The sequence below is a fragment of the Panthera onca genome, chromosome D4, assembly GCF_046562875.1.
Source record: "Panthera onca isolate mPanOnc1 chromosome D4, mPanOnc1 haplotype 2, whole genome shotgun sequence".
Lineage (NCBI taxonomy): Eukaryota > Metazoa > Chordata > Mammalia > Carnivora > Felidae > Panthera > Panthera onca.
Window position 1 is genome coordinate 82368450 of NC_138351.1, and position 17550 is coordinate 82385999.

Genomic DNA, 17550 nt, shown 5'->3' on the forward strand with positions numbered 1-17550 from the left:
TTCAGCTGGATACAAATTTGAGGGATTACTTCTGGACTTTCAGCTCTGTTCTATTGGCCTATATCTATCTTCATGACTATATCACACTAGCTTGATTACTGTAGTTTTGTAGTAAGATTTGAAATCAGGACATATGGATCCTGAAACTTTGTTCTATTCCTTTGAGATTGCTTTTGTTAGTTGGGATCCCTTGAATTTATGTAGGTAGTTTAAAATCAGCTTGTTAATTTCTGCAAAGAAAACAGCTTGGATTTTGGTAGTAATTATGCTGAATATATAAATCAATTTGGAAAGTACTGTTATCTTAACAGTATGAAGTATCTCAAGCCATGAACATGGGACGTATTTCCATTCATTTACATCTGTAATTTCTTTCAACAATATTTTGTTGTTTCAGACTATGAATTTTCCACTTATTTAGATGAATTTATTCTTAAGTATGCTATTCTTCTTGATGTTATTGTAAGTAGAACTGTCCATTTCATTTTCAGATTGTTCCTTCCTAGTGGGTAGAAATGCCATTGATTTTTGTGTATTGACCTTGTACTTTGCCATCTTTGAACCCATTTGTTCATTCTAGTAGTTTATTTTTTTATTCCTTAGTATCTTTTACAGTGGACCCTTGAACAATGCAGATGTTAGGGGGCACTGACCCCCCACACACATGCAGTTGAAAATCCATGTATAACTTTTGACTCCCCCAAAACTTAACATACTAATAGCCTATTGTCAGGCTTAGGTTATTGTTACTGTTACCAATAACATAAACAGTTGATTAAAACGTATTTTGGGGGCGCCTGGGTAGCTCAGTCGGTTAAGCGTCTGACTTTGGCTCAGGTCATGTCTTGCAGTTCATGAGTTCGAGCTCGGCTCCAGGCTCTGTCACTGACAGCTCGTGAGTCCGGAGCCTGCTTGGGATTCTGTGTCTGCCTCTCTCTCTAACCCCCTTCTGCTTGCACTCTGTCTCTCTGTCTCTCTCTCTCTCTCTCTCAAAAATAATAAACATTAAAAAAAAATTTTAATGTATTTTGTATGTTATATGTATTATATATTGTATTCTTACAACAATGTAAGCTAGAGAGAAAAAATGTTAAGAAAATCATAAAGAAGAGAAAATACATTTATAGTACCATGTTGTACTTAAAAAAAAAAAAAATCCACATACAAGTGGACCCATGCAGCTCAAACTTGTGTTGTTCAAGGGTTAACTGTATATACAAAATCATCAGAAAATAAATACAGTTTTGCTCCTTCCTTTCCAATCTAGATGCCTATTATTTTATTTTCTTTCTTGACTGCCCTGACTAGAACCTTCAGTAAACCTTGAAGAGAAGTGATATTGTTCCTGAACAATCTATCTAGGTAAAGCCTAGATAGAGATGATGGTTGCACAACGCTGTAAATATACTTAATGCCACTAAATTGTGCACTTTAAAATGGTTATCCAATAGACACAGGAGTGCTGATTCATAGGGACACAGTACCCCAATGTTTATAGCAGTGCTTTCAACAATAGCCAAATTATGGAAAGAGCCTAAATGTCCACCAACTGACGAATGGATAAAGATGTGGTTTGTATATACAATGGAATACTACTTGGCAATGAGAAAGAATAAAATCATGCCATTTGCAGCAGCATTGATGGAACTGGAAGGTATTATGCTGAGTGAAGTAATTCAGTCAGAGAAGGACAGATATCATATGTTTTCACTCATATGTGGATCTTGAGAAACTTAACAGAGATCATGGGGGAAGGGAAGGGGAAAAAATAGTTACAAACACAGAGAGAGGGAGGCAAGCCATAAGAGACTCTTAAATACAGAGAACAAACTGAGGGTGGATGTGGGGGTGGGGGAGAGGGGAAGATGGGCATTGAGGAGGGCACTTGTTGGGATGAGCACTGGGTGTTGTGTATAAGCGATGAACCATGGGAATCTACCCCAAAAACCTAGAGCACACTTTACACACTGTATGTTAGCCAATTTGACAATAAATTATATTTAAACAAACAAACAAATAAATAACATTTTAAAAATAAAATGATTAAAATGGTAAATTTTATGTTATGTGTATTTTAGCACAATAAGAAGTAATCAAATAATGTAATTTATCCCCTAAGCAAAATAAAAGAAGGATTAATGAAAAAAAGAAAGAGCCAAACCATACAACAGACTCTTGACTATACAGAACAAACTGAGGGTTGCTGGAAGGGAGGTGAGTGGGGAATTGGTTAAATGGCTAATGGGCATTAAGAGGGGCAATTGTAATGAACCCTGGGTGTTTTATGTAAGTGATGAAACACTAAATTCTACTCCTGAAATTAATATTACGCTGTATGTTAACTAACTGGAATTTAAATAAAAACTTGAAACTACTATGTACGTAATATGGATTCATAATATAATATAATAAATATTCATATTCATTAATTCAATATTCATAATACTTTTTAAATTTTTCACAATTTTGAATGCTTTCTATGTATAGAATGTATGCTAGGCAACTTAAGATCTTCATGCATCTGTTTCATTAATTATATATAACATATATATAATACATATTATATAATTCATATTATGTATGAGTCCCAGAAGAATAAGAAACAAAATTGAGAAGAAATATTTAGAAAAATAATGGAGACAAATTATTCAAATATAAATGACTTCATATTTCAAAACTCTATAGAGTAATAAAAAGGAGAGAAAATAAAAGGCTTACACCTCCATAAATTTAATAAATTTCAAAATCAAAGAGAAAATTCTGACAGAAAGGGAAGTTTGCCTACACAAAAACAGTAATCCTACTCACATCAGACTTCTTAATAGCTATCCTGGATGTAAACAGACAATGAAATATTTTTAATGCATAGAAGGAATATGGTTTTAAAATCAATATTTTATATCAAGCAAAGGTACCACTCAAATGTAGAGATATATTACAAATATTCATAGATATATAAAGCCTCAGAAGGTTTGCCACACAGAGCTTTGTGGAGGAAACATTCAAATTAAAAAATAAACATTTTTAGGAAATGTTGCAAGATGTTTGGAAATTAAGGATGATTAAATATCTTGATAAAATTTGGGTTTTTTAAAGGTTTAAACTAAAGGAAAAATGAGAAAGTATATCCATTATAAATCAGAATTAAAATTCCTACAAATCATTATCAAAAGACAATAAACCCAATAAAAATGGTCAGATTCTTCATAAAAAGATCTAAGACTGGTCAATAAGTACATGAAAATGTGCTCAACATTATTAAGAATTGGGGAAATGCAAATTGAAATCATAATGAGTTATCACTTCAAATGGTAAAAATGTTAACACTAAGATTTTTATTGTGAGAGAGTGTTTTGTTTTCTGACTTATTTACCTTAGAAAATCAAAGTCCAGAGAGAATAACTGAACTTCACAAAGTCACAGAGAAGTTCATTTCAAGTTTGAGGACTGGGCAACAGACCAAATTTTTTCCCACAATGAATACTTCAGAGACTGGTGTTCCCAGGTGTCTCAGCAACTTCCAATAGGGAGCTCTAGGGATTATTTTAGAAACTGCAGGTGGGTAGCTTCTTTTTCTTCTGGGTTTCTAGTCAGTTTGGCTGACTTAGGATCAAGGATGGCCTGCTCTCATTTCTCCATCCTTGGAGTAGATGAGGGGTCCATGTCCCAGGAGCCACTTATGCCTTAAACATAGGGGAAGATGTCTTTTCTTCTGCCATCAAATATGGCTTCTCCACTCTTGATAAGTAAGATCCCAGATCAGAAGAGACAAATCTTGACCTTAACATGAAAAAATGAGGAGCTCTTCTGGGCCCAACTCAAGACTGAGAGTAAGTCATTGACCATACCTCCCCTTTTCTAGTCAGTCAAGGGAAGCAGATTAGTCCTTTGGAAATTGTTTGAGGAACCCTGTTTCTGGTATCAGTTGTAGTGCTGAACACCTGAACTATCACCAGGTAGAGAGGAGGGGGAGGCATCCAAGAAGGTGAAATGGCTAAATAGCAAAGGCATGCAGGCAGGACATGTGAGTTGTTTGAGGGCTGTGGGCAGTTTCATAGGTGAGCCGGGGGTGGCATAGCATGACAGGGAAGTGTCACTGGACAGACAGATGGAGACAGACTCAGGAAGGGCTAATTATGTCATGATAAGAAAAAGCCTGGATGTTGTCCTGATGGTAATAAGGAGACTCACAACAGCCTATGGCATAATTCAGTTATCCTTCTTCACAGAGGGAGAAACTAAAGTCCAAGAGGTTAAATGAACTACTCAAAGCCTCATTATTGGGTTTGATACAGAAGGTGAGTCAAAATTTCCTTTGTACCAACGAAATGTTTCTTTTCGTTTACACTATGCAGCCTAAATACTTTCCCTGGAGACAAATAAATGAGTCTACTGTAGCAGTTTTAAGTGCATAGATATAGTAGGGATTCCATTTTCAGAAGTACAGGAAATGCCCCCACATGGGTATGACACTCTCCTACAGCCTGGACCACTAGCCAGGGTGTTAGACCATCTGTCATAATAAAGTCAAAACCAGAGGATGTATCTTTTCCCCAAAAGTCAATTGTTTTAAGTTCTATTAGTTTATTCGCCCAGAATATCAGAAGTCTGAAAATATTCATTTATTTTTGTTTTTCATTTGGAATCAATAGAGCTGTTTATGATGGGCTGTATGCTCCTAAAGGTTGATTACCTTTGCAAGTGAAAAATTGGAATAAATATTCATTTTTCTAATTCTGACTAGAAAGGTGATATGACTAAATGAATACAACAAATTATATCACTGTACTTCCTTCTATTTGCTAAGCTCTTGAATCAACTTGGTTGCAGTTGGTGGTAAAAGACAGAGATACCAGAAAGAAAAGAATCTGAGCTTCTCAGAGTGATAATCATGGTCTGAGGTCGTTAGCTTTGCATGTATAGAAACTGGATCATATCCAAGCATTGGGTTAAATTAAAATGGACTAATGGACTGACTCACACCAGTCACACTCACAAGAGACTGATGCACAAGCCAAAAATATCAGTATCTTCATTTGTCATGAAAACTGTAGCTACCAAATTGAATGGATATTTACATTCTCTAAGGTGATAGATATGTGAATTAACTTGATTGTAGTAATCATTTTACAATGTGTGTATATATATATATATATATATATATATATATATATATATATAAACATCACACTGTACACCTTACATATATACAGTTTTCATCTGCCAACTTTATCTTGATAAAGTGAAATGAATAAATGAAGGAGTTTATTTGTTAAGTCCCTAATGGTGCATTTTCTCATGAAAATATGCAGGAAGCTGAACAAGAGTCAGAAAGTGATTTAGTAAACCCTGAAAAGCAGCATAGCAGAACTAAGAACTTAGACTTTTGACTCAGATAAACTTTACATCACACCCTAAATGTGTAGCTTTGGCAATTTTCTTCATCCTCCTGACCTCAGTTTCTACATCTTTAAAATAAAGATAAGCATAGCGTCACTGAACAGGGTTACCACAAGAAAATCCAGTGGCTGGCACATGGCTAGCTAGTGCTCAGCCAGTGTTAGCTATTGTTAGACTGACTTTTTCATTGAGTTAGAGACAGGAGTATGGATTGGATAAATTCAAAACCCATAATTATCTAGTAATGAGATTCCTCGTGTAGCCTCACTGTGGCTGCTGTGGAACAGAAAGATATTCAAGTCTCAAATCAAGATACTCTCTTCACAGAACTCTGCGAGAAACAAACTGAGGTGTAGTTTGGGGTGGGGTGCAAACTAAGGATTTGACTGTTTCCAATTAGGTTTGCCATATATGAATCCAAAAAAAAAAAAAAAAAAAACCAAATATAAGAGGCCTACTTACAGCAAAAAAAAAAAAATCGGTAAGTGAGGGACATCAAGGTTTCAGAGGAAAGGGACAAATAGTTCCTGGACATGCTGGGGGGAATTGGAACAGAATGCACTTCTACAGCCTCTTCTGTAAAAAAAAAGCTGGGAACTTTAGGTGTGCCTGGGTGATTCAGTCAGTTAAGCATCCAGCTTCGGTTCAGGTCATGATCTCGTGGTTTGTGAGCCTGAGCCCTGTGTCGGGCTCTGTGCTGACAGCTCAGAGCCTGGAGCCTGCTTCAGATTCTGTGTCTCCCTCTCTTTCTGTCCCTCCCTCACTCATGTTCTCTCTCTCTCTGTCTCTCTGTCTCTCAAAGTTGAATAAACATTTAAAAAAAATGTTTTTAAAGCTGGGAACTTTAAAAAGGGCCTGAATTGAATAAACTAAAACATAAGACATTTATGTTTTAATTTTAACTAAGATAGAATTATAAATATACATGCTGTTCTGAAATTTTACCTTTAAAAAATCTTAAATTGATTATATACTTATTTATAATTATAATTATTGTATATAATATTAATTGATTTCATTTCATTTTAATTAACTTTTAAATGTAAGTAAAACATTATTTACTTAATTATATTATATTATTCTTCAATGAGAAAAATAGTATATGCTGATGGGATCTGTGTAATCAGAGCACACTTTTTTTTTCACATTGTACAACCATGTTTCATGGAGACTGCTGGAATAGTTTGAAGGGTGCCCTGGATAGCTGGTCAAGTGCTCTCACCAATCTGTAAATTTACAAATAGTTTGATCCAAACTATCTTTTTAACATGCATAATTATAAATTCGAGCTTTGCCAAAACAGAATTGTCTAAACCACATGATTTTTCTAATAGGAATATGAAATACTTTCTACAGCATTATTTTACTTTTTTGCTATTTATAATAAAATTTGTTTCATACAGAATTCCAGACATGAATAGAAGAAACCATACCAACATCTATGAATTTCTTCTCATGGGCCTCTCTGAGTGGCCACAGCAGCAACCTCTCCTATTTGGACTCTTCCTGGGCATGTACCTGGTCACCATGGTGGGGAATCTGCTCATCATCCTGGCCATTGCCTCAGACCTCCACCTCCACACCCCCATGTACCTCTTTCTAGCCAACCTGTCCTTTTCTGACATTGGTTTCATCTCTACAGTAATTCCCAAGATGCTAGATAATATTGGCTCAGGAAGTAAAAGGATTTCTTATGGCGGGTGTCTGACACAGCTTTATTTCTTTGGCCTATTTGCAGATCTGGACAACTTTCTCCTGGCTGTGATGGCACTTGACCGCTATATGGCCATCAGCCACCCCCTCCATTATGCCATGATCATGAACTACCAACGCTGTGTCCTATTAGTGGCTGGGTCATGGGTGGTCACTACCTTCCACGCCCTAGTGCATACCTTCCTGGTAACTAGGCTTTCTTTCTGTGGCCCCAATATCATCCCCCATTTCTTCTGTGATCTTGTCCCACTCCTGAATCTGGCCTGCTCCAGTACTTATGTCAATGACCTGGTGCTCATCCTTGTGGCAGGAACATTGCTAATTGGACCCTTCATCTGCATCCTTACATCTTACTTTTATATTGCATTGGCTATCCTAAGAATCAGTTCCCCAAAGGGTAAGCAAAGGGCCTTCTCCAACTGCACCTCCCACCTCTCTGTGGTCTCTCTGTTTTATAGCACAGCTATTGGTGTCTATTTATGTCCTCCATCATCCCCCTCAGGTGGAAAGAATAGAGTCTTCTCAATAATGTACACAGTGGTGACCCCCATGCTGAACCCCTTCATCTACAGCCTAAGAAACAGGGATATGAAGGGGGCGCTAGGAAAACTGCTCAGAAGAAAAACACTCTAACATTCTTTCTCAGGATCTCAGGGTCCTGAATCCAAGACTCGGAACTGGGAGTTGAAATTGGCCGCCTGAGAATCTAACCACTGTAGCTTCCCTGAACCTGAAACTTCTTTGTTTCTTATGTTTATATTTCAAAGTACTGATTAACACTGAGGACAGGGAGGGACCAGTGATATCAGTAACCTTATATCATCTTTGTGAAGTGCCCAGGCTCTGAGAAGCTTATTATCCACTATCAAAATGGCTCTTGTTATTTTTACTGGTGGCTAAGAGAAGCCTGTGGGTGGAGGGACTTGCACACTTATAAAATGAGACTGAAAGCCCAAAATTTTGTTTAGCACAACTTAGAACTATGGAAGACCCCTTTAGCTCAAGAATATAGGATTCATTATTTCTGGTAACAAGAAATACAAAGGAAATAATCTGGTACTTTATATTTAAACAGACAGTGTTCTATAGAAATGCCATAATGGGGCGTTAGTTTAAGTCCTGGGTTCCAGGGATGGCTTTGCCATAAATGAACTGTGTGACAGCTGGATAATCGCTTGATGTCTCTGATAAAATAAAGTGATTGAATTGTGTTGGTCTAAGACTCTACAGTCATATACTCCACCTCCAATAATATTTAATGTTATTGTGACAAGAACTAAAGATTTGAAGTCAGAAGTTTCTAGTCAGGACCAAAAGTCCTCCACTTTCACACTCTGTAATTTGGGGAACATTCTTCCTCTTTGAGTTCTGGTTTCCTTATCTTTAAAGCTGGTAAAACACCTATATCATAAGAGTAACAAATAATAAATAATACATAAGCTTACTTGGATCACAGTAAATACTCAATAAATGTTTATGGAATCTAAATCTTCAGTTCTGTTATTTACCTTGATCAATCTTAGGACCTCCCTCTGTCTGTTAGGACAACCTTCAATCATTCACACTCTGGAAGCCCTGTTTCCAATCTTCATGTCATTTATGAAGGATCTTCTAGATAACTGCTTTCTCGGGTAAATATTTGGGAGGTCTTTGAAGATGGAGGTGGAAAATGAATTAAGGAGAATTCTTCCAGTAATTATGTAATTCCTATTTGCTTCACTAGGATTACCAAAGGTTGACTTAATATACACTGAATGGTGCACTAGTGTTGGGAGGAATATTTCTTCACCTGGCTTGACCTGTACCTCCATGTGGATGAGATTCAATTTGCACAACAACTGCCCAGTTTCTTCCTTTATTCATCCTTCCCCAGAACATAAATTTGGGCACACTCAGTTCAGACCATCCCTGTTTCTTATTGAGAACCAGCCCTGTTTACAGGGACCATGCGCTCTGCTATGTATCTCTAAGAGCAAAGCAGCCACTTATACACCTGGGAATTCTCCCTAATCCAGCAATACCTGTTTCTGGAGTTGGCCAGAAAAGCATGCAGATTCTCACCTCAAGTCATGTCTTCAACCTAGACATCATCTGTAGTAAAGTGGTGATTTGGCTCCTGTCTATTCTTTGTCCTTGTCTTATTCATTAATTGATTTAGAACCCAACTGGGAAAGTAGTAGCCCATTTATTGGGCTCCCCCAAACACCTCCAACAATCTGAAAATCATAGCCCCAGCATGTAGGAGCTGGGTGAGTCTATAGTAAGTTATTTAACACCTCTGGATCTCCTTGTTTGAAATAATGAGGTAATAATATGAGTTTTTATAATTTTGAAAAATAGCAAATAAATGAAAAAATGTAATTAAAGTGCTTAGCATGATATCTAACAGACAGAAGGGACTCAAAAAATAGCTGTTGCCCCTGTTGTCACAGAGCTGCTGCTGTTTTCATAGCTGCTTTTGGCATTGTTGTAGGTCTTGTCAGCTTGACCCCTCCCCTGCTGATTAATCAGTCAGCCAATTGAATCATATACTTTATAATAGTTGTTGCTCTGGGGGGAGGAGCCAAGATGGCAGAACAGCATAGAAGTTTTTTGTTTTGTTTTTTTTGCATCTTGCATCCATGAAATACAGCCAGAGCAACACTAAACCATCCTGCACAGCTAGAAAACTGATTTGAGGATTAACACAACAATCTGCACAACCTGAACCACAGAACTCAGCAGGTATGTGGCACAGAGAGGTGAATGGGGGGAGAGAGAAGCCACAGAGGGCAGGGAGCTGTTTTTGCTTGTGGAGAGAGGACTGAGATGGGGGGAGAATATGGGAAAAGCACCGCCCCAAAAGCAGCTGGAGAGAAAGTGGAAAAGTGGAAACAGCCACAGGGACTGAACTAAAAAGGAGGAAGGAGAAATGAGAGGGCTTAAATTCCATTAAGACTCTACAAACAGGGGGAGTGCAGAGTCTGAAACTCCGCAGCTCCATACCTGGCAGTGCTCTGGTGAGAAGGGCAAATCCCCAGGAGCTGAGTGAGATATGGGGGTCCTTGGGCCACACAGGAAGAGGCTGTTCCCCTGCTGGGAGGACATTTGGTAGAGGCATGTGTTCCCCCCCAACAAACAGGCAAAGGTGCCAGCAGACCCTGGAGAACAACCACATTTGCTGGTGCTGGAACAAGGTCGTTAAGGGTGAAGACTGGTGCCAGATGTGTGTTGTGATTTTCCATAATCCCTGAAACGCTGCTGCTACACGATCATGTGAACTTTTTCTGGGGCGGGCTGGCACCCAGTTGTAGCCTCTGGGCATCAGCAGCAGTACAGTCCCACAAATGTTCCTGGGTGTGGCTGGCACCCAGCCATTGCTTGGTGAGACTCTCCCCCAGAAGATCTGAGCAGATCAAAGCCACAATCCCTCAGAAGTGAGGGGTTGGGAAACACAGCTGCATCTGAGATAAAACCCAGGAGGGAGGTGCCACCTGGCTACCTGACAGCTTGGTCATGGACAGTGTAAAAGCGGGGAGTGGATGGAAGCCAGAGACAAAGGACAGGTGCACGACTGCTGATCAGGGAGAACAGAGTTCTGATACTAGAGACTGGGTAGCTGGGTGATGCCATTTTCACCCCTCCCGTGCATGCGCATACACACCTACGAGTGCCACAGCAATCCACCCCAGTAAGCTAAGCAGTGCCATCTAGTGGAGAATGGAGCCTTTACACTAAGCCCCGCCCAATTGGGCCAACCTTGCTCTTCAGGAACACCAAAAGTCTCTCTGCCTACTTAGTTTATGGACTATAAATTGCTTCATAGTTTGACTTATAGGGAAAAACAATGCAATTTCCATTGTATTTCACTCTGTTCGCTGGTCCATCTATACAATTTTCTTTTTTTTCTCTTTTTCATTTCTTTTTTTTACTTCCATCATTTCGTTTTATTCTATTTCATTGTATTCATTTTTTAAATTTTTCAAACATTTTCCTTTTTTCCTTTTTCTTGTTTTTCTCGTTTTTTCTTTTTCCCCCCTTTTTTCACTAATCTATCAAGCTCCTTTCAAAAACCAGACCAAAACACACCTAGGATCTAGCATCATTTATTTGATTTTTATACGGGGGGGTGTTGTTTTTAATTTTTTAATTTTAATTATTTTTTACCTTATTAATTCCTTTTCTTCCTTCAAAATGACGAAACAAGGAATTCATCCCAAAAGAAGGAGCAGGAAGAAATGACAGCCAAGGACTTAGTCAACACAGATACAAGCAAGATGTCTGAACCAGAATTTAGAATCACGATAATAAGAATACTAACTGGGGTTGAAAATAGATTCAAATCCCTTTCTGCAGAGATAAAAGAAGTAAAAGCTACTCAGGATGAAATAAAAAATGGCATCCATCTTCAATGGATACCACAGCAGAAAGGATGGATGAGGCAGACCAGCGAATCAGTGATATATTGGACAAACTTATGGAGAATAATGAAGCAGAAAAACGAGGGAGACTACGGCAAAAGAGCACGATTTAAGAATTAGTGAAATCAGTGACTCATTAAAAAGGAACAACATCAGAATCACAGGGGTTCCAGAAGAGAAAGAGAGAGAAAAGTGGGTAAAAGAGTTATGTGAGCAAATCATAATGGGAAACGTTCCTAACCTGGGGAAAGACACAGACATCAAATTCCAAGAAGCACAGAGGACCCCCATTAGATTCAACAAAAACTGACCATCAACAAGGCATATTATAGTCAAATTCACAAAATATTCAGGCAAAGAGAGAATCATGAAAGCAGCAAGGGAAAAACAGTCCTTAACCTACAAGGGAAGACAGATGAGGTTTGCAGCAGACCTATCCACAGAAACTTGGCAGACCAGAAAGGAGTGGCAGGATATATTCAATGTGTTGAATTGGAAAAATATGCAGCCAAGAATTCTTTATCCAGCAAGTCTGTCATTCAAAATAGAAGGAGAGATAAAAAGTTTCCCAGAAAAACAAAAAATTAAAGGAGTATGTGACCACTAAACCAGCCCTGCAAATTTTAAGGGGGACTCTCTGAAAGGAGAAAAGACAGGAAAAAAAAAGACCAAAAGCAATAAAGACTAGAAAGGACCAGAGAACACCACCAGAAACTCCAACTCTAGAAGAAACATAATGGCAATAAATTCATATTTGTCAGTACTCACTCTAAACATCAATAGACTAAATGCTCCAATAAAAAGACATAGGGTTGGGGTGCCTGGGTGGCTCAGTCGGTTAAGCATCCAACTTCAGCCCAGGTCATGATCCCACACTTCGTGGGTTCAAGCCCTGCATCAGGCTCTGTGCTAACAGCTCATAGCCTGGAGCCTGCTTCAGATTCTGTTTGTGTGTGTGTGTGTGTGTGTGTGTGTGTGTGTGTGTCCCTCCCCTGCTTGCATTAGCTCTCTCTGTCTCCCCAAAATAAATAAATATTAAAAAAAAAGACATAGGGTAACAGACTGAATAGTAAAACAAGATCCATCTGTATGCTGTTTACAAGAGACCCATTTTAGACATAAAGACACCTTCAGATTGAAAGTAAGGGGATGGAGAACCATCTATCATGCTAAAGGTCGACAAAAGAAAGCTGGAGTAGCCATACTTATATCAGACAATCTAGACTTTAAAATGAAGACTGTAACAAGAGATGAAGAAGGGCATTATATCATATTTAAAGGGTCTATCCACCAAGAAGACCTAACAATTGTAAACATTTATGTGCCAAATGTGGTAGTACCCAAATATATAAATCAATTAATCACAAACATAAAGAAACTCATTGATAATAATGCCATAATAGTAGGAGACTTCAACACCCCACTTACAACAATGGACAGATCATCTAAACAGAAAATCAACAAGGAAACAATGGCTTTGAATGACACACTGGACCAGATGAACTTAACAGATACATTCAGAACATTTCATCCTAAAGCAACAAAATATGCATTCTTCTCCAGTACACATGGAACATTTTCTAGAATAGATCACATACTGGGACACAAATCATCCCTCAACAAGTACAAAAAGATTGAGATCATACCATGCATATTTTCAGACCACAATGCTATGAAACTTGCAATCAACCACAAGAAAAAATTTGGAAAGATAACAAATACTTGGAGACTAAAGAATATCCTACTAAAGAATGAATGGGCCAACCAAGAAGTTAAAGAGGAAATTAAAAAGCACATGGAAGCCAATAAAAATGATAACACCACAGCCCAAAACCTCTGGGATACAGCAAAGGCGGTCATAAGAGGAAAGTATATAGCAATCCAGGCCTTCTTAAAGAAGGAAGAAAGGTCTCAGATACACAGCCTAACCTTATGCCTTAAGGAGCTGGAAAAATAACAGCAAATAAAATCCCAAACCAGCAGAAGACAGAAAATAATAACAATTAGAGCATAAATCAATGCTATCAAAACTAAAAAAAACAAAACAAAAAAACAGTAGAACAGATCAATGAAACCAGAAGCTGGTTCTCCAAAAGAATTAACAAAACTGATAAACACCTAACCAGTTTGATCAAAAAGAAAAAGGAAAGTACCCAAATAAAAAAAAATCAAGAATGAAAGAGGAGAGATCACAACCAACACAACAGAAATAAAAACAATAACAAGAGAATATTATGAGCAATTATATGCCAATAAAATGGGCAATCTGGAAGAAATGGACAAATTCCTACAAACATATACACTACCAAAACTGAAACAGGAAAAAATAGAAAATTTGAACAGACCCATAACCAGTAAGGAAATCAAATTAGTAATCAAAAATCTGCCAAAAAACAAGAGTCCAGGGTCAGATGACTTTCCAGGGGAATTCTGCCAAACATTTAAGGAAGAACTAATACCTGTTCTCTTGAAGCTGTTCGAAAAATAGAAATGGAAGGAAACCTTCCAAACTCGTTCTATGAAGCCAGCATTACCTTGATTCCAAAACCAGTCAAAGACCCCACTAAAAAGGAGAACTACATACCAATTTCCCTGATGAACATGGATGCAAAAATCCTCAACAAGATACTAGCCAACCGGATCCAATAACACATTACAATAATTATTCACCATGATCAAATGGGATTTATACCTGGGATGAAGGGCTGATTCAATATCTACAAATCAATGTGATACATCACATCAATAAAAGAAAGGACAAGAACCACATGATTCTCTCAATAGATGCAGAGAAAGCATTTGACAAAATACAGCATCCTTTCTTGATAAAAACCCTCAAGAAAGTAGAAGGATCATACCTCGAGATCATAAAAGCCATATATGAAAGTCCCACGGCTAACATCATCCTCAGTGGGGAAAAACTGAGAGCTCCCCCTAAGGTCAAGAACATGACAGGGATGTCCACTCTCGCCACTGCTATTCAACATAGTATTGGAAGTCTTAGCCTCTGCAATCAGAGAACACAAAGAAATAAAAGGCATCCAAATCGGCAAGGAGGAAGTCAAATTTTCATTCTTTGCAGACGACATGATACTCCATATGAAAAACCCAAAACATTCCATCAAAAAACTGCTAGAACTGATCCCCATTTCTCTTTCAATGCACTTATCTCAATAGTATTTCAATAAGTAATTTCCTCAGAAATTACTTACTTATTCCTCCACCCATTCTACAAATATATACTAAGTTCCTATGAGGTGTCTGACACTCCATTTGACACTGGGACTGGGTGAAGAACAAAGCACACCTTGCCCCTGACTTCATAGCGCTTGTAGTCTAGTATATAACATCTTCTACACTTTTAAGTTCTATGAAAGGAGGAGCTCTGTCTTATTCCATTCCTGCATCCCATAGGATTTAGCTAAATAAAAGAGTGAAGAAATAAATATAGAAATTAATGAATAAGTGAGTGAGTTCTATTTGGAATGTTTATTTAAACTTTTTTGAAATTTTTAAAAATTTATTTTAATTTCTAATTTTTGTTTTTACACTTTGATGATTTCTCACAAGGCAAACCATAGGTATCTACCGCCTGTTCAGGAAATAGATCATTACCAGCTTTCCAGAAATTGCCTGTGTGCCTCTTTCAAAGTGATATTCTCTCTCTCCTATGAAAATACCACTATTCTTACTTTTTATGTTAATTACTTCCTTGATTTCCCTTTTAATTTGACCACATACACATCTGTGCCCAAACACTATAATTTAATTGTTCCCATTAAAAGCTTTTTTATTGTTTACTTTTTCCAGACTCATTGAGATATAATTGACCTACAACTCTGTGTAGGTTTAAGGTGTAGAATTTGATAACTTGATATACATATATATTGTGAAATGATTACCACAGTAAGGTTTATATATCCACTATTTCATATAGTTGCCTTTTGTGTGGGGGGGGGATACTTAAAATCTGCACTTTTAGCAACTTTAAAATACACAACAACTCTTGTGTACTGTTGTATATTTTAAACAATACAATGACAATAACAATACAGTATTGTTAGCTATAGTCACCATGCTGAACATTATATCCCTAGAACTTACTCATCTTAATAACTGGAAATGTATACATTTTGACCAACTTCTCCCCATTTCTCTCCACCACCCTTGCCACAGCCCCTGGAAACCACCAATCTACTCTTGGTTTCTATGAGTTTGGCTTTTTTAGATTCCGTATATAAGCAAGATTACATAGTAGTAGTATTCTCTGTCTTTTTTTCACTCAGCGTAATACCCTCAAGCTTAATCCATGTTGTCACAAATGGAAGGATTTCCTTCTTTTGTATGGCTCAGTAATATTCCATTGGGTGTATAGATACCATATGTTTTTTTTTTACCCTTTCATCTGGTGACAACACTTAGGTTGTTTCCATATCTTGGCTATGGTGAATAATGCCACAATGAACATCGAGGTAACTCATATGGCCCTTGAGAGGATTAACTGACACAAAAGCATCTGAGTACTTTATTTTTTGTTTGTTTTTTTTTTGTTTTGTTTTGGTTTGGTTTGATTTGGTTTTCCATTCTATAAACCTTTTTTTTTTTTTTAATTTAAATCCCAATTAGTTAACATATACAGTAATAATGATTTCAGGAATAGAATTTAGTGATTCATCACTTGCATGTGAGCACTTTAAATGCCTGACACATAGTATATGCTCAACATATGCTACCTATTATGATTGCCAACTATGTGCATTCAATGATGTCTGTGTCCATGTGAATTTCAGATGTTTGAGAACAGGCTGACATGAGAGCTGATAAGAATGTCCCATTTCTGTTTCTAGGGAAATGAATGACTTGTGTTGTTCCCAGAATGGAGAAAGCATACATAAAAGGGAAAATATCTATCCAAGCTGCACACTAAGAACAGTTAGAGAGTTATGAGTTAGATCAAGAAGGAAAACATAATAATATTTAAGCACACTATAATCCCTACAAATTCATAATAAACTCAGAGCAACCACAGAGAAAAAAATGGGCAAGGATATAGTTGGAAAACTCAAAGAAGAGAAACCCTAAAACTGTCAAAAACAATACAAAAAAAGTTCCCTCAGAAATTAGAAAAATAAAAAGTAAAGCTACAATAAAGTATTGTTTCTTTTTCCATCATCAGACTGGGAGACAGTAAAGAGTTTGCATACAGTGTGTTAGGCTGTGTGGAAAAGGACACTTTCATATGCTCTTGGAGGCTGTATAAATTGGCTGCAACTTTTTGAAGGACAATCTTATAGTATCAACTGAAATTAAAAATTCACATATACTTTCATCTAGCACTTCCATTTCTAGAAAAATATATGTACACAAAGATATCTGTAAAGGAATGTCCATGTAGCATTGCTTTTTTAATAGTGCCCCCAAAAATGAGATACATGGCATGAGTAAAGACTACAATAATTTGTGGTCCATCTAATAATGTATTAAATATTTTTTTTAAAATAACGAGGTAATGGGGTACCTGGGTGGCTCAATCAGTAAGTATCCGACTTTGGTTTAGGTCATGATCTTGCAATCCGTGGGTTTGAGCCCCATGTTGGGCTCTGTGCTGACAGCACAGAGCCTGAAGCCTGCTTCTGCTTCTGCTTCTGTGTCTCCCTCTCTCTCTGCCCCTCCCCTGCTCACACTCTGCCTCTCTCTCTCAAAAGTAAACATTTAAAAAGTCTTTTAAATAACAACAACAAGGTAGGTCCAATGGTGACATAGAACATCTAGGATATATTGATGAGAGAAACAAAGAAAGTTCAAGAACAAATGATCCCATTTTTGTAAAAACAAAATTGTACATATGTGCATAGGAAAGTGTTTGGATGGGTACATGTCAAAACATTAATAGCAATTACTCCTAGACTCTCATTTTTCACCTGATACTTCATTCACTGCTAAATATTTTTGAATAAGAGTGTACCATTTAAATGAAATATAAAACAAGAGACTACATTTTTAAGTATTCAGGGTAGTGAGACACCCCATCCACGCC

General features: G+C 37.4%; 1 protein-coding gene across 1 annotated transcript; it reads left to right on the top strand.

The window, feature by feature from the left end:
• Positions 1-6813: 6813 nt before the first annotated feature.
• LOC132663800 (olfactory receptor 1f45-like) lies at positions 6814-7746 on the top strand. The gene has a single exon (XM_060610388.2). The coding sequence runs from the start codon at positions 6814-6816 to the stop codon at positions 7744-7746; it is 933 nt and encodes a 310-aa protein (XP_060466371.2).
• Positions 7747-17550: the final 9804 nt, after the last annotated feature.